The sequence below is a fragment of the Lonchura striata genome, chromosome 14 (genome assembly GCF_046129695.1).
Source record: "Lonchura striata isolate bLonStr1 chromosome 14, bLonStr1.mat, whole genome shotgun sequence".
NCBI lineage: Eukaryota > Metazoa > Chordata > Aves > Passeriformes > Estrildidae > Lonchura > Lonchura striata.
In genome coordinates, this window is record NC_134616.1 from 6,899,375 (window position 1) to 6,918,382 (window position 19,008).

At 40.0% G+C, this 19,008-nt stretch overlaps 1 protein-coding gene across 1 annotated transcript; it reads right to left on the reverse strand.

The window, feature by feature from the left end:
* Positions 1-1,549: 1,549 nt before the first annotated feature.
* On the reverse strand, positions 1,550-17,804 carry HPRT1 (hypoxanthine phosphoribosyltransferase 1). The gene is made up of 9 exons (XM_021548376.3): positions 17,709-17,804; positions 15,878-15,984; positions 14,265-14,448; positions 10,225-10,290; positions 9,572-9,589; positions 7,237-7,319; positions 4,915-4,961; positions 3,041-3,117; positions 1,550-2,431 (listed from the first exon to the last, which is right to left on the reverse strand). Exons 1-9 carry the CDS (start codon positions 17,733-17,735, stop codon positions 2,384-2,386), a joined length of 657 nt encoding a protein of 218 aa, XP_021404051.1. The 5' UTR covers positions 17,736-17,804; the 3' UTR covers positions 1,550-2,383.
* Positions 17,805-19,008: the final 1,204 nt, after the last annotated feature.

Sequence of the window (19,008 nt, forward strand, 5' to 3'; positions counted from 1 at the left end):
GGGTCATATAAAGCTCTTGTTTAACTGGCAAAGATGTGACTAAACCCCCAGTCTTTTAAGCAAAATTACCAAACAAAAAGTAACAATTGCAATTTCAACATTTTTCAAGTGAGGATTTATCTTCCTTTTGTGCACACACAGCTGCTGTGAAAGGCTGCAGTAGCTAGAACTATTCCAGGAAGGGCAAGGGAGGAGTAACCTTTCATCGAAACAATTTTCAGACCAACAAAAGCTTTTGAATAAGGAATCTCTCTGTGGTGATGAACTTGATCTGACAAGCACCTATGTGAAGTGAAAAAACCTCAAGTGTCTGTTCCACAGCACCTGAAATGTGGGAATATTCAGTGAGGTTTTAAGTACAGACCTTTTCCATTAGACACAGGTGGTGTGGCAGAAGCAGACCTGTGCTGCTGCAGCATCACTCCTGGGGCCAGTGTGGCTCAACAGCATCTTCCCAAATCTCTCCTTTGACCACACAGCCCATGCAATTCCAACCCCTGCTCCCAACAGACCAGGAATTCCCTGCTCCAGCTACAGTTTGAAAGATAAACCCCTTGTTATGACTAACTCAACCCCTCCTCTCTTTCCCAAATCACATCATGTGAGTAATTGTCTTACCCACGACTGGAAAACCTTTTAGGAGACTGAGTATTTCCTCTCCTTGGAGATGCACTGCATATTTTTGCAACAAGTCACAGGATCTTGAACAGGCAGATATACAAAGGTGATTTAGGACAAATCCAGAAATATAATCAGACTTCGTAGTGCATTAGAACAAAAGTTCTTTGAAAAAATAACCTACAGTATAATTTTCATCAGTGTTCTAATATTTGTTAAAGAGATTCTGATTTACAAATAGATCTCCCAGAAATGTGGCCATTTGATGTGAATTACATTGTGTGAATTCATATTTTAGGTCTGCTATTAATCATTAAGTCAGCTGTAACTGAGCAGGCTGTGGATGGGCAGTAGTGTGCAGTTCTTGGAAAAGTACAGACATGAACTTCAAAAACAGAGAAAAATCTTTCAGAACAGAGTTTCAATAACTCCGCTGTGTATTAGGCACTGAGCAGCATTAAATCCAAGGATGTGGGAGAATCCACATGGAGAAGTACAAGAACCAAAAAGCACAGAACAGACACAGGTGTGAGCTGGGCTGCCGTGTTCGGAACTGGACTCCACAGGAACAGAAATGCTAATGAAACAAACCAAAATGATTACTTACAAAATGTTGTGGTTTTTCGTGCTTTTTTCCCCACATGGGTATGTTTAATGAACACAGAACCTCTACTCTTCATTTTTGCCAAGACAGAACAAAGAACTTCAACTGTTCTCTCTGGAATCTGGTTTGGTTGGAGAATATGCAGTTGTTTCAATATCTTCCCACCACACTTTTATAATCTCTCTCTTAGAGAGGATTACATGAAGCAGAAGCTCAACACAGGTAACAAATGCAGAGTCTGCCTTCACTGTCACAAGCACTTATGAAAAATATTGAGAACAAAATTTCAAGAACACTTTAATATACAGAATGAGTGGGATAGATGTGTGGGGCTTATTTTAAAGAGACAGCCTTTATTTAAAGTACTTTGCTTTGTAGATCTTATAAAGTAAACATTACAATACTTATTTTTTTCCCACAAATATATTAAAACTGTTTAAATTTAAAAGGCAATTCCACAAACTGATGGATATTTTTAAAGAAAAAAAAATCTAACAGAAATAGGCAGCTCAACTAAAACTAGATTTTAAACATTCTGTTTTGTCATCTTTAAAAAAAGAAAACAGAAAAAACACACTTTTCACCCAGACTTCCTTTACAGCAATAAGGCAACTCCAGGAGATTTGGATAAGCCCCTTGGAGATTACAGATACTGTAACTGGCTGCTCCTCATGCTTTATTACCACCCAAAGGTGCAACTATCCATTAATGACAATCACACTTGTGCATTAAAATATAAAACTTAAATTACAGATTTAAAAAATATTACTAATAGACTTCCCTATCATAAAATGCTTTACATTTACAGTACTTGAACTATTTCAGTTCTGGGTTGATGAGGTTTAAGCAATTTACCACTGCAAGAATTAAGACTCGAGCTCACAAACAGCACAGCCCAACCAGGGGCAGCAGCGACAGTCGGTAGAGTCGTAGTGCAAATCAAAATAAGGAGTGCAGAACTGCACTAAGTGTTTACATTTCTAAAATACAAATGAACAAGATGAGCTCTTATATTGTACATGCAATAAATTACAGTAAGCACATGGCAATGGGGCTGGGGCATTCTACAAGTGTAGCTGGTGTACCAGAGCTGAAGCCTGTGAAAGATAGGACTCAGTAAACAAAACATTTCAAAGCTCTGTTGTCACTTGAACTCTGCTTTCATGCTTTGTATTTCTGCTTCCCCGTCTCACTGATCACACAGATATGCTGAAACAAAATAAAATAAAAGTTCCTGTTAGGAAAGTGACCTAAGAGACCAAGGTTTGACATCAATAACAAGCTTCTGAAAGTAACACAAGCATGCTGTACACACTTCAGAAGGAAGAATCTTCTGACGCTGTTTATGCAGAAAAACTTAGGCCTTTTTTTGGTCCAAAAATCTCCACATTGCTTTTTTTAATCCTCTCCTAATTGTCCCACCCAGTGTCTGCTGGGTATGGTGAGACCCAGATGAAGAGTTAATGATAAAAATAATAAAATGTGAGCTCTTCTTAACTTCTTCCCAGGTCTCTCTTTAACTCTGACATAACTAAGCAAATGAACTTATTTGTTACAGGCACCTGGTGAGACAAGAAACTTCACACAAACTTCACATTATTTCAAAGCTGACAGTTGTGCAGCCTCCACTCTCCACACAGCAAAATAATTTTTTTCGTTTTATCAGAGCTCGCTGCTGCCCTGCTATTCTCAGACTTGTTCTCATCACTGGAATATGAGGCATGATTTACAGAGCAAGGAGAATGATGTAAGGAGATTTCCCTTCCTTCCTCCTCCCCAGTTCTAAATGGAGAAAAACATACAGGAGAAATTACTTACGTTCAAATCTCTGAAGTATTCATTGTAATCTAGGGCGTATCCCACAACAAATTTGTCTGGCACTTCAAAGCCAACAACTGAAAAAGACCATAAGTCACCAGAGTGGTAGAAAAAGAACTTCCTAAAGTTCACTGGATCTTTTTACAGAGACAGTATGGAATTTTATAGATACAGACTGCAACTCATTTTACTTCTTCCACTCTAGTACCCACAGATTAATATTTCAGCTATTTTACAATTTTAACTTATGTTGCTGATTTATCAACTAAAAGAAATTAAATAGATGTATTTATTGGTTCCCACACAGCTGCCTGGTGCTAGTCTGCAAGAAATGAATGGAAGCTCTTAAATTTCCTGACAGGATATTTTTATGAGAATTTAAAATTCCTTGAAAATGTCCTTTGATTTTGCAAATATGTACAGAAGTGCCAATCCTTCCTGGCACTTCCTAGATAACCTGACTTGCCAGTGCAGCAGCAGTGGACTCACGAGCACAACACAAGTCCCACCCACACCACTGGAGCTGCACTCCAGACAGGGCTGCAGGAAGGGTCATTTGCAGGTTTCAGGAACAGGCTGGCTGCTTTGGGTTTGCTTTGGGCTTTGGGTTTTTTGTGTTTGGTTGTGATTTGTATCTCCCAAAACGTCTGCATAAAAACAGAACATCAGCTATTCCAGATTGTCTGAACAGCTCTAGCAGGACACTTTGTCAGGCAGGACTAATCCACCTTGTCTACACACACTATAAAATGACAAAAAAAAAAAAATTATCTAAAATTTCCAAAGGGCTTTTCCCCATCATGCTAAAATGAAAGACTCCTGAGCAGGAAAGCTGTGTCTTTTCTCTCCCTGGCTACAATGAGGAAAACAGGGAGAGAAACTGTGGAGTTAAAATAAAAGGCTGTGGACACTTTTAGAACAATTAAGGTGATGATTAGCATTTACTGGACCTCACAAAACAGGGATAAAATGGAGGCCCAGCCATTGCTGCCTTGTTGTCTCCTTCAGAGCTCACATCCTCCTCTGACAGGTTATTTATGGGGACAGATGGCAAAACAAGTCATCTGCTGCAAGATGCTCCAAAGGCACTGTTAGCCCAGCTAAGCCTATAATGGGATCCCAGGAACGAGGGGTGCCCTTGAATGAGGGGAACACCTCGATGAAGCCTCGAGGTATGGAAAAGCTTCACTTACAGAGCACTGTACAACCTTGGAAAGGAGGAGGAAGAGGATGTGATTCTGCTGCTCAATTCTCCTCACTTCCATAATGAATGGAACAGGGTTAAAACACACAGCCCTGCCCAAGGCAGGAGGAGCTGTCACTCCCACCACTGTCTGCTGTGGATGTTGTTCCTTCACTAACAGTCTTGGGACAGACATGAGAGGACAAGAAGGGAGTCATTCAGATGCTCAGACATAACCAGTGCCAATTTAGACATTTTAACACTGTAAACTTTTATCAGACCTGCTACCCCATGTGGTCCTCCCACATTCTTGGGGACAGCCAAATGGCAGGAGGTAGCTAGGCTAAGGCACACAAATCACTCCCAGAAGTGTCAAAGGTGAATCCAGCAGATTCCACTGACTGCAGCATTTGACTACATGCAAGTTGAGAGAATTTGCACATGACAGAGGTGTAAGCTAGACCAAAATATCAAAGTTTGATTTTCAATATAATAAAAAGTTGCAAATGTTACAAATCCTGATTAACTTTCCAAAAGATGTTCCAAATATTCAAATTATCAAAATAAGAGCAAGCTTTATCAAGAAGAATTAGTGAAAACCTGTTTGGAACATCCTTGGACTTTGAGCAAAAGGTACACAATAAGCAAACATACTTTTGATAATGAAAAATGGTTGTCAAAAGTCACTTACAGTCTGGCCGGTATCCCACACTTCGAGGAGTTCTTTTCACCAACAAACTGTCAAATAAAATTAATGTACAACTGAAACATGGAAAACCATTACTTTACTGTCAGGTACAAAAGATCATAATAACAAAATCAAAACTTCCTAGAATCATGAATGGTTCACAGCCTAAAGGCTGACTAACAGGTCTGCAAGGGAAGGGCTGGGAGACACTGATCTGGATGGATTTTCACTGTGAAAAGTCACTTAGTGGGACTTTATATATATTAAGAACTTCAGGTGCAATTTACCTTGTAAGTAAAGAGGCAACAATCTGGGATGTGGCCCAAGAAAAAAAGCCCAACAAAAGCCTAAATTTTATGAAGGAAAAGTTGAGCTGCTTGAATGTGACCTCAATTGTATTTGCACAACTTGTCCTTAACTGCTTTTCACTGGAAGTACTAATTACCCCCATAAAGAAAATTTAATTGATTCTGATAATCAGAATTAATAGTCAGAAGGGTAAAAAGCAAGGAGATACAGAGCTGGGGGTACAGTGGCAGAGAGAAGTGCCCTGCTAACTTAGTTTGATTTGCTCTCTATTCAGCAAAGTTTGATTTGCTCTCTATTCAGCAAAGCACTTCTACCTCTTATGAGACAATCCCATAGGCCTGAGTTGTCTGTCTGAGGAAAAGAAAAGGTGGTTGATGGCTGAATGCAAACAGGACCATCATAACTCTGTACACCAAGCACCGACCCCCTTCCCTCCTGCATCACTCCTGAAGACGTGGCTTCATTTGCCACTTTTGATTTTAGTTTCTGAAATTTCTGATTGGGAGACTTAATTTTTGATAATTGGTGTAGAATTTGATCAAAGAAAACCCAAAATTGTGCTGGCATTAGTTCACATCTCCCTACTACAACTACTTCATTGTCTGAAGGAAAATAAATAGAAACCTAAAAAACCCCAAAACCAACAACAACAACAAAAAAAAACCAACTCAAAACCCCCAACCTAATCAACAACCAAAACATTAACAAAGAAGAAAAGATATATAAGAGAGAGAAGTCAAGCAACTACAAACGTAAAACCATCTAGAATGATCATGTTTCCCTAGTCAGGTCTTTCCCTGGGCAGACCCAAATTACTGCAGCAGGTTTAAAATACAGGAAATAGGTGTTTATATGATATGATATGATATGATATGATATGATATGATATGATATTATTTTTACGCTGTAGTGTTACAACACTTCATATTTAAAAACTGGCCAGGGAGAAATCCACAACGGCCTCACCTTCAGCAGGTCACCTCCAGACTACCAGGAAGAAGAGCTGTTCTGGTAAGTCTAACAAGTGCTTTGACATTGTTATGGCAACACAAGTGATTAGATATTACACCAAGCTCTGCTTTATCTCTAATCCCCAGCAATCATTATGCTTTTATTAAAAAATACACAACCACAGCATAGCAACGCAACAGATGCAATTTGAAAAGAAGTAGGAGGAATGTTGGTATTGGTTAATAATACAATATTATCCTCAATATTTCTTGTTGGTTGCAAGTTATTTAATTATGAAATGTTTTGAAACAAATTGATTAAAAGTGTAACTACGTGAAAAAGCCTGGAAGAGCATATGGCTGGGTGACTCACAGAATGACCTCTAAAGCTCAGCTGTACTATGCACCTTACACACTCATTCTAGTGTGCAAACTAATTAAATTCCACAATTAAAGAAGGAAAAATAAAAAAATGTCTCCATTGCACAGGTACACCACTGCAGTACAGTGAAGTTGCAGATAGTGGCAGCAGAAACAAACATCTTTGGAGAGACACTGCACTCAAGTAAGTGACAACCACTAATTATTCTTATTCCCCCTTCTAGTTCAAGTCTACATTTAAGAACTAAATTTGTGCTGAAAATACCTCTATTAACTTGAGTGGGTATTTCTTTTAAGATTTTAATTCTTCTAGATACTTCTAAACTTGGGCTTCAGTGGTAAAAGCCCACAAACCTTACCATAATATGACAGGCAAGAGGTGCTCCAGGCATGCACAGGTTATGCCCTTCTGAAGTACAGGAACTCTTCCAGCAATAAGACTGGAGAGAACAGTGTTTCCAATTTCCTTAGCATATATATGTGCTCACAGCATGCAAAAGTGCTTTAGGAGTTTAAACAAGCAGTGACTTCAACAGATCACATCACATATGGCTCCTGCAGAAACGTTCCCTCCTGTGTCTGTTCCACAGAAATGTGTTCTATATTTGTTTTTTACTTTTTGGTTTGGGGTTTTTTAAAACCTTCTTAAGGTGAAAACCAGCACAAATAATAATCAAACATTTACCTGGCTACTTTCACCATCTTTGGATTGTACTGTTTAAGGAGAGACAGCAATGTTTTCATTGTTTTACCAGTATCAATTATATCCTGAAAATAAAAAAAATACTCATGTAAGACAGAATATTAACCATGTCAGAGTAGCACTTTCAAGTTTCAACCACCAAAAGTGTTCATCCACAGCAGCATGAAAATATGGCAAATTACAGCCTGTAAAAATGCTCACAACCAAATCCAGGTGGCATGAAACCCAGCACTGGGCTTGCACAACCACACTGGGTAAAGTGATCACACACATTAACAAGAGTGCTTAATTGTTCTGGATAACCATGGCTTTGGAAGCAGCTGCTGAACAAGCAGTTACTGCAATGACCTGCTTGACTCCTTCTGGATATTTTATGGCTTGTGCTCCTTGCAGCAATGAGATAACGTTTAATTTGAGTATGATAAGAGTAGTGTTAGTCTTGCTGTTGAGCTCAGTTACAGAGTATTCTACAGGAAAAAAAGCAAAAAGGGAAAACAGACAGAACAACCCATTACTGCACTTAAAGGAAAAGGAGTACAACCTACTTTACAGAGCCAAGAAATACCTGAAGAAATTACACAGGGAAGTCTGGGTGCAGTTCTGAAGTCCAAAACACACCAAAATAAATTTTGACACAGCATTTTAATCCCATTCACTGCACATATAAACAGAAAATAAAAAGAGAATATATGGCTTGAAACTGAAGCATCAGAAATGGCCTCCTCATTTGGACTAAACAATCACACCATCTTTAAGAGGGACAGTCCTTGCCCTGGCCTAAAATCAAATCTATTTCAAGTGAAGGAGGCAGACAGCAAATAAGCAGCAATATCTTGGTTTCAGCTGATTTTCCCATGACTTCGTTTTTTTAAATAAAAATCAAACAACGAAATCAACAGAGCACCTGTCAGCATTACCATTAACACTCAATGCCTTTAATCATTAAACTCCAGAGAAGTTGAAGATGTACAGGTATATGGATAAAAATCAAAGCTGGTAAATAAACATGCTCTAAGAAAAAAGCAGAACCTATTACTGATTTTCTGCTGTGTGATGAGCTGTTTATTTGAGATTAATTTCCATTTTGTACTGAACTTTTTGGACATTAAAGGGATGCAGTAAAGCCTAGCACTCAATACATTAAATTTACAATAGATGCATTTTATCATTTGACAGTTAAAATGGTGATCAGCAAGTGCTCATATCTGACTGTGTAAGACGAGTCAATGGACAGATGATTCACTAAATAAATAAGAAACTAAACTAATCTGGGGATTACATTCATCTGAAATGGAGCAGATACATAATTAAACACATCTGTCTATCTGAAGCAAAATACACTTCAAAGGACACCACTTATCACACAATGACTGCTGTACATATACTATTTTGGTAGGAGTTTTGGAACCGCATGTGCTTCCTGTGGAATAATATAACCTTCCCAAATTAGGAAAATAATACACAGAAACACATTTTATGGGAGGAAACATCCTTTCCTTTGGCTGATGCATCAGTTGCCATAGTTGTTTCTTTGCTTACAAACATGCCATTTCCATATTTGGAGCCTTAACACATTATTAGATTGCCCATCCACTTTTCCTGTCTACTGCTGCTGCCTCCCCATCCTGAAATTGCCAATTGTACTCAAGGAAAGTGACACTGGCTGCACATTAGCAATTGTGTTCATCAAGACAGGTATGAAAGCAAGAACTAAGCAACAGCACCTACCAGGCAATCAAACTGAGCTGTACTGAACCTGGTATCACCCAGAGAACCATGACAAGACAGAGAAATGGGAATTCAGCAATTGCAAAATGCCAATTAAGAATTAGCATTCTCTGTGTCACTATTCTCTAAACAAACTTCACACAGGGACACTGGACTTAGATCTGTTTTTCACATATTTTAGGATATTCACACCACACTCTACCTCTGCAGTTTAGTTTCCTAACTTGCTGGGATGAACTCAGAGCAATAACATGCTTAGTATCACTTTTTTTTTCAGGCTTTTTTTTTCAAACAAAACAAAACAAAACAAAAAAAAGGAAAAAATTTGACAAATCTCAGAAAACTGAAAGAAAATACAAACCATTTTAGATGGATGTTTTCCTGGTTAAGTATAGCAATTGAACAAAATCTGAGAATTCAAAACACAGCTTAGCTCAAATTCAGAGACCACTTGCAAAATTCAGGCCTGAAATCAGAAGCTGGAAACCTTGAAACCAGAAACTGTAGGTTTTCTGGCTTAGGAACAACTTCTATTAGAACTCTTTTGCCTGTCACACATTAGAACTTCCAAGTAAAACACAATACTTACTTCTACGATCAAAACATTCTGGAAAGAAAGAAAAGGAAAAACAAATCCATTAGTATCTAGACAACATATAATTTCTTATTAATCTTCATAACTCATTTTCAGTGCACTTAAGTATTTGCATCACCATTTATGTATGTTTACATGTGTAACAGCAACTGCTTTGTAGTTTAATGTTTCTGATGCTCTAATAAAAATTAGCTGAGATTCTTCTGAACAGCTCAAGTTAAGTACAGTCTTTGAATTATTCAGACTTTGAAAATTCTAGACATATGTGAAAGATCAAAACAGAACCTACACAATTCCCATTCTTTTAGAGAAGGGTGTCCTACTGCAGAGGCATGTACAATTCTGTCATACCTACATCTTTACATTGACACACGTCTTGAAAATCACCTATGTGTGAGGAGAAGGGGAAAGTGATGTGTTCTGACAGAGCAGGAGCAGTGGTGCTTTAACCCCTGATATCTGGCTCAATGATCTCCATAGAGTCACTGGAGAAAAGCAGATTCCCAATTTACATTCCTATTTCCTCCTCTTGTCTCTGCCTATCATGAGGACCTGTGTTCCTGACGTGGGCTGCACCTTACACATCTCGACAGTATGAATTCCCAGCACTCCTTCAGTGGAACAAACAGACACACACACAGCTGTACCTTTCCAGTCAAGGTTGAGAGGTCATCTCCCCCAATAACTTTGATATCTCCAGTTGACTGATCATTCTAAGAAAGAGGAGAGTGAACATTTACATGATAAGAATTAGACTGACTTTCTTCTTGCAGTAAATATCAAAACTGTGAAGTACACAACTAGTAAATGTTAAAGCTTTCAGAAGCATGGCAACAACAGCATCTCTATGAACAAAGAACTTAAGAGCTCAACATCAAAGATAGTATTTCAGATAAAAGACTGTTTGGCAAGAGATTTGCATCAACACATATTCTGTGACCATTATATACACATATGTATCTAAAAGCAAGGATTTACTATGCATTGTCTACAGATATAGAAACAGGAAAAAACTATTTCTGGTTTCCAAGTTACAGGATGCTATATAGCTGGTAATTTACATTTTAAACTTTATGCTTTAGAAAGTCTTACTCTGAATAAGAATAGGCAATCATAAGAAGAACAGCCAGCAAACAAGGCACTGATTGCTATGTAGAACAATAAGCTACAAAAATAGCCAGAAAAGCTTATGCTTAGTTTATGGCCAATATTGGTAACAAATCAAATTAGTTCTTATACAATTGAACACTAACACAGGTACACTACACTGCATTTTGCTTCAGTAAATCCAAACTGTGATAAAAATGTAAATTAAATGTTATACAGGAAAGTTAAAAACAGCTGCTAGGAGTGCCTCAAATCTTTGCAGTTTATTAAACTCACTGAGCTGACTTTAAACCTCAACAGTGTCTAACAGTTCATATTAGATGTCATATGCAGGTGTTAAGTTCCTGAGCAATGAAAGGGTGAAAAAACAGTTAAAGATTTCTCACATTGGTTATAACCAGATTTCCACTGGCAAGAACTTTGTTTAATCATTAAGCAATGTTTTAATGATCTTCAGGAGCCTCATCTCTGACTTCAGTACTGGTAAGACTTCAATGCTTCATGGTTTAACACATAAGAGTTTACTGTTTAGATCTGTTTTCACTGCCTCCCTGTTGTCACTGCTGGAAAACAATAATGTTTTACAAGACTGTAACTCCAGACTCAAGTGACTAAAGTGGCATTTTAAGTTCCTTACAGAATCTGCTGTAAATTTTGGTTAGCAGAGACCCTTCAGAATACTGCTGTGACCAGAGTTTACCACATACTCCACTGAAAATCCCTATTTTCACCAGTGACAGTGCAACACATCCACTATCTTTTGGCTGCCCTTCATGACTATCAACATTTGCTCATTTCCATGCTTAAATGCAGGAGACTGATGAAAAGCCATTCTTCTTGTAACACAAACCGAATACACTGTCAAGAATACTGAGAACCAGATCTGATCACAAACCCTATCTTAACATTTTTAACAGCTTGCCAGACCCCTAAAATTCATCTGTAAGGACTTGGAAAACTGGAATTAAAAGTTTAGTCATAGCTTGATCATGTCAGTATTCTTAGAAAATTATTTTGGGTGCAGTACAGCATGAATTTTGCATTGCAACACAAAAAAAAAAAAAAAAAAGCTTGTAAATATTAAATTATCAGTTTGACAAGAATAGAACTTCAATTACATAAATTACAGAACCATTAAAAAGTTCATCTGCTTCATTTATGTGACCAGGATATTTTTAACATCTTTTATCCAGCCTGTAAAGGCAGGCAGCATGATCCAGTAATCACATCCAGAGACAGCAACAAGAGAGCTGAAAGCTCCACTTTCAACTGCCCATTACAGTTTGTGATGATTTTCACACCACTGAACACAGATCCCTTCATGTAGCAAAGCACAGATCAAAACTACAGAGCAGATTTAGCACTCTGACGCTATTTCTGATGGAAGACCCAGTCAAGCTGTTACATACACATCCAGGACAGGATAATCTTATCCAGTCTATCAAATTATGCAATCTAAAGGACCTAAATTTGGATATTAATAACCACCTAAGAGAGTCTACAGAACAGAAATGCTCATAAATATTGTAGTGGAGGCATCACATAAAAGCAGCTCCTTCCTCACTCATCCAGAACAAGAAAACATTATTTTATAGAACTGCCTGACAAAATCAAAAACCCTCAAGCCAACACCTCAAGGAAAATGTCTGGCTTCAACAGCTTTCTGACAACATTTCTCTGCTTTTCTCCTCATCTATTGTTTCTATAGTAAAAACATAATTGTAATCTCCATAAAACTTACTTTGCTGTTTACTCCCTTATTAATATCAAGGCACTGTAGTTCTGAGTGGGAATAAACAAAAACAACTGTAGTAAAGAAATGAACCAAAACACACCTAGGACACCAGGTAAAAGTCAGCCTTGCTTTTTAGCAGAGACTTTTTCCAGATTTTTCAAACTATTTCTCCAGTATTTTTTCTGAGTTGGAGAGTAGAGAGCATGAAGGGTACTGATTCTTTAAACAAGGTAAGTAAATTATTGGAAATGTTCCTAAGTGGAGAAAGCAGAAATGACACAATTTCCACTCCAAGAAAAAACAGGTGGAAGTCATAATTTCCTATTATTTAACCTACTATTCTGTAATAGAGACATTCAGTTTTATGCAGCTTTTATAGGCAGAATATATGGGCATGTGGGATCTTTGGGGTGAAGTCGACTTGAGGAGGAGCCTCCCCTTTTGGGAGGCACAGCAGAAAAGAGGCTCAGATTGCTCTCCCTGATTTTAACACAGTGCACAAGCACAAAATGCCTTGTGAGATACAACCAAAGGCTGGCAGGAGCCCTTCTGCTCAGCTCTGCACTCTCATTAAAGCACATAACTGAATTAGTGCCTTGTGCTCTGCAAACCTGAGTGTGGTCTCCAGGTAACCCCTGGGCAGGCAGCTCTGTGTGTGTGCCTCGGGCAGCCAGGGCTGCTTGTCCTGCAGAAGGACTGGACCAAAGTCCCTTGCACTTCTTGGCTTTGTCATGACACTTTAATGGAGAGCTTGATAGAAATCATGGATTTATCAAGTTCTGCAACAGCCCAGACTAAGTCTGTAAATAATTACGTCTCGGGTTTCACAGTTGAATGAAACAAAAGATGATAGTGATTTTTTTCAATTCGGTTATCTGTATTTTTCTGCTGGAATAGTGAATGGTCTACAGCTGTGACAAGTAACCCTGACTTCAATGCAAAGCTGCTGATAAAGATCAAACAGCATAACATTGTAAAACAACGTATTCAAACACTCTAAACCAAAACAAAAAAAGTCATTATTTACATCTTACAGACGTTCTTAGGGACAAAATAATGAATTTCTGAAATCACAAAAACATGAGACTTGGCTGTCAGTAAGCTGGAAATCATACTGTGCTGACAAACACCTGCTTCTTCCCCCGACCTGCACAACATAACCCTACGCTTCCTTCTGTAAAACCTAAAAGTTACCTTGTGTTACAGCATGTTCTGTTTCCTTACAAAGTTGGATACTTGTGCTCAGAATCAAAATAAATTCTTTCCCTAAAAATCTAAACCCAAGGCAGCCTATGCCTTGTCTTGAAAATGTAATGCCATATTCAGAGGCTCTTAATCACAAATCTAGGTTTATGTATCTAGTGTTTCCTCATGGCCAAATACAACTAATTTTGCTCATTGTTTGGTTCATCAAAACAAAACTGAGATAGGGAACCATTTCTGCAGCTTTCAAGTAATCCTGTCCAAAAATGATGTCTGGGCCATATAAATACTCTCAGAATTAATTTTTTTTAATAACAGTTGCAGGAGAATTCTCTATACCAGTCTAGAGCCACAGCTTTAGAGATGGGGTAGAGGGCAGAGAGGAAATTGTTGAACAAGTAAAGGACATGTAAAGGGTCTCTCCTCAGCTAATGATTTTACTGGAGTGAGGAGATATCAAGGTCTAAAAGGAAACACATTATATAATAAGGTAGAGAAAAAGTAAATTGGCCTGTGACTCTTAATTCCCTTAATTATTTGTTTAATAGTAGCATATTAGGGCAGTAACAATATTAAACCACCTCTGTTAATAATTTGCAGTCAACTTAGCTAAAAATTGCACAGTACTGCATAGATACTTACACAATAACTCTTCAACCTAATGAAGTCGACTGTCATGGGGATTGATTTGTCACTGTTTCTGTTCAGGGCTTTGATGTAGTCTAATAAATCAGCAAAAAATTTATAGCCACCCTTGAGTACACAGAGCGCCACAATGTGGTGTCCTCCCATGCCCTTCATAATTTCTCGTGCCAGTCTCTCCGTCCTAAACAAAACCAAGGAAGAGTGAGCTGTCACAACATTTCACTTGTCCATCACAGCAGCAGCATTTGATACTCCTAGCAGCAGCAAACACACAGAGCAAACTTGGAAACACATTTTGTTTGGATATATTTGCCCACCACTTTGGGCACTTTTACACCTTCTTGGTCAACAAAGTTTTGCTTTTCAAGGTTAATCCAACAGTAGCACTGCCAAATGCTCTTGTTTTCCTGCATCACAGGCAGCCAAAGCAAACCTTAATACCCTGAAACTGTTTCTCTGTCAGGTAAGAGACACGAAGGTGTCTTTTCTCCTTCCAAAGACACGTTCAGCTTCCATGCAAAGAGCAATGTAAGCTAACACAACCCCAAAGGCACCAGCTGACGAGCAAGAAAACTCTCAAATTCTAAAGTGAAGAGTTTATGAAAATTTGCCAAATCATAATGACAGAAATTTGTCCTGAAAGCAGAATACAATACCAGCAAGGCAGAGCAAGAGAACGCTGCACTGTTTTTCTGCAATAATTGTTTCTAAATTTATTTTGCCATTTATTTCAGAAAGCATGGTCTGCATTTACTGTGTGCTAGCTGACAGCAGGTTTCTCACAGAAAGCCATTATAAATGTTACGCCAATTCCTTAATGACATCTACTTTGTCCAATTTTTTCCTCTATATGGACTTCCAGTGTAAAGTTTTAATATTTAAAAAGAACAAATTTTAATAGGGATTTTCATTGTATCTAGTCAAACAGAACAATGCAAAATCTAAATACAATTCTAGTCACAAGATCCCCTGGAAGACCCATCAAGCACCACTCATAAAAGGCTTAAATTCACTGAATTTGTTGTTCATTCTCACAAGGAAAATTAGCAACTTTCAACCACAAAGTAAAACAAAAATGTCTTGTAGGCTTATGAACACATGTCTGATCATACAAGATAAAACTTGCACAGCACACAAGTGACAGATTGATATTTGTAGAGAATAAAGTCTTTCTTGGAAGGCAGGAGAAAGTTGGACTTTATTTATCTAGCACATCAACATGAGAGAGTCTAAAATGATGTGATTAATAATTTACTTTTATTAATATCTTATGGAAGTTCAAGAATCTATATTTTCAGACTGAACTGACACAACAAAACAATTCCTAGTAAGATTTTAAGAAGGTAAAACATCGAAGAAACACTGGAAAGAAAGTCCTAAGTTGCTATATACTACAAAATTTTGTTTGAGAATTGTGACCAATTTTCAAAGAATAGCATGACTGCAAATGTACAAACTCTCAGAAGTCAAAATAAAAAGAGATTAATTGTTCATTTAAGTCTCTGATTTAAATGTAATCTATTTAGACAGTCTCCAAGCAGCAAAATTATCACTGGAAGATGTTTATTCCAGTTTCATGCAATCAGTGTACTGTCTGAAGTCAAACAAACCTGTCCATGATGAGCCCATGAGGAATATAGACTTTTTCCAAATCATCTGCATAATGTTTAGGTATGCAGAACAAATCCAGGTCGTAACCTTGTTCATCATCGCCAATCTGAAAAGAAAATAAGGTGAGATTTCTACTAATCTTTATAGTGAGTCTGTGCTGAGAAACTTCACGTCCTTTGCTTTATTGATAAAAACTATCAAACCCACAATGCTCATCAGAACCACCTTACTTTCCCCCTCTCTAAAACCATCAGTCACACCGAACACAGAGTAAAGTGTAATCTAACAGTTCACAAGAGTTACTTGAAATATCATGAGTTGTTATGCAATGCAGTGTGTGAAAGAAAAGTCCTACAACATTCTCCTCCAGTGGAGAGCAGGAAACTGAAGTTACTACACCTCAGTGAAACTCTATATTCCATTACAAAAATAATCCAGCTTTTTAACCCCTTTGATTTTCCTAGTGTAATGCAAAACCTGCATCTGCAATTCAGCAAGCAGAGGTTCTGACATGGACACCTTCCATATCTCCACAACACTCAATCACAACAAAACACACGAGCCAGTTTGCAGGAGTCAATTTATGCTGCTGCGAAGCAACTCTGCTCCAACCACCGTTTCCAAAATGGAGAGGTTCAAGATTACTCAGAATCTGAAATTAAAGCTTTCGGCAACCTGTTCCACACGGGCAAACTCCCTGTATGAAACAGCCTGCAACACTGGCAAGTGTATATTAATTAGGACAAGGGATTAGCAAACATACATAATGACACTGAGCACTGCTGAGGTTCAGGGCACACTGTTACATCAAACAGAGCCTTCCTTGAACCCTAACCCTGCTGCAGCTTGAAAATGATGTGGTTTGCAATTACTTCCCTCTCTGATTATGTAAACGAACATTATCATGTTCAATCAGAGGGGAAAACAGAAGGTTAGTGCTGACAGTTCACCAGGGCAGGCATTTTAAGTATCCATTTTGGCTACTAGAACCCTTGCAGGATTCAAATCTTATTTTAATGCCTGCGGAAACACTTACCTGGCCAGTGGTCCGACAACTGTTTACACGGGAGCTTTGTTGATTAATCTTTAATGAGTATTTAATCTGAGGAATTTAATTATTATTTCACCCTCCCATCCAAAACTGACCCTGTGTGAGCTACGCACACACAGCTCAAGCTCATGGTCCCTGCAGTCCACAGGGACTTATTTTTAAGAAATTGCAAGAAATAAGGCAGGTCCTTCCCAAAACTCCTGGTGTTTTTCGTTATATCCAGAGCGTCTACTAAACCTTCCGTTCTGCATTGGCAGGGAATGGACCCTTCCTTATAGGTTTTTTATGGGCTGCAGGGATTTACCGTCGCAACCTCGCGGCCGTCACAGCCCTCGGCCATCAGACAGCGCACGCACTTCATCAGCACTTGCTTTAAAACGATAAACGAAAATGAGCATTAAGAGCCTTAGCAGATGCGGCAATTGCTCCAGAAGCAGAGCCAGCTCACGCACGTGCGGCTCTCCCGACCACAGCCGGGAACAGCAACAGGAATAGGAAGTTGTGCCGTGCTGAGGGAAGTTCTTCCACCGGCAGCCACCGCCGGGCCCGGCTGCCCGACCCTGCCCGCCCTGCCCCGGCCGGGCGCGTCCGCGCCCGCCCGGGGCAGGGCGGGCAGGGCCGGGCAGCCGGGCCCGGCAAGGCCGGGGTTTGCCCTCAAGGTGACTCCGCGGAGCGCCACGCCACCCCTCTCCTTCCCTCACAGACCACCGTATTCCCGGGGGCGGGCGGGGTCGGCCAAAGAAATCCCCGTTCCCGCGGGCGGCAGCCCCGGTACTCACCACGATGCAGGGGCTGGGGGTCGCCATGGAGAGCGGCGCTGCGAGCGGCGGCGGCGGGAGCGGGAGGCGCCGCGCCCGCTGCGGCCCCGGCGCCGCCTCCGCGCTCCCCGCCCTCAACATGGCCGCTTGCGGGCGGAGGGACGGGGAGAGGGGATGGATGGCCGGGGGTGATCCCCCGGTGACCGGCCCCGTGCCGGTAAGGGTGTAGGTGTGCCCCCCGTGCTGTCCCAAGTCCCCATTCCGTGCCTTGAGTTGAGCATCCCGCAGCCCGCTTTGCGTTGCCCGTGCCCTCAGGATGACAGTGCTGTGTCCAGTTCTGCGTTCGGGGAGGACACTGGCTGGGTCCAGAGAAGGGCAGTAGAAATGGGTGAAGCACCTGGAGCACGGGTGTGATGAGAGCTCTCGAGGGAGCTGGGGGTGTTTGGCCTGGAGGAAAGGATGCTCAGGGAGGACCTTGCTGCTCGGTGCAGCTCCTGACAGGAGGCTGGAGCCAGGTGGGGGTCGGGCTCTTCCCCGGGGAACCAGCCACAGGACAAGGGGATGAGATCTTCACTGTGCCAGGGGAGGCCTAGGTTGGACATCAGAAAGAATTTATTCACAGAAAGGGTGATTAGGCTTTGGAACGGGCTGCCCGTGGAGGCGGTGGAGTCACCGTTCCTGGAGGTGTTTAAGCAAAGACTGAGCGTGGCACTCGGTGCCCTTGTCTGGTTGGCAAAGTGGTTTTGGGCCATCAGATGGACTTGAAGATCTCGGAGGTTTTTTCCAACCTTTGATTCTGTGCTTCTGTGACTCCTGATGTCTGGGGGAACAGGGTAGGTAACTGCTGTCATTCCAGAGCCAGGCACAGGGATGCACATCCATCAGGTGTTCATGTCCATGGAGGGGCTCCACAGACCGAAGTAAAATTATAAAAAAGCATGGATAGTTCCACTGCTCTCAAATGAGAGAAAGAAAAATAAGTGCCAACTTCTCCTGCAGGAAAAATTGTCCTTAGTGGACAATAGGGACAATTAAGGACAATACAACAGTGCAAATGGAAATTTGTGATTTCTTATATTATGCAGCAGCTAGACTTTCCCCCTCTTTTTCTAAGGGGTGGAAATGAGGTTTTATTTCATGGTGCATGAAATCTTGGTGTCAAGAAAAGGATAATGATTCTTAAAAATAACTTTACTCATAAAGAACTGTAGCAATCACCCTCTGATATGCATCTAGCATTATTACTGTTGGCTCAGAAAACACAATGAAATCAAATTAGGTGTTCCTTCGTATGAAACAACCAATTTAAGCAAATTTTAAC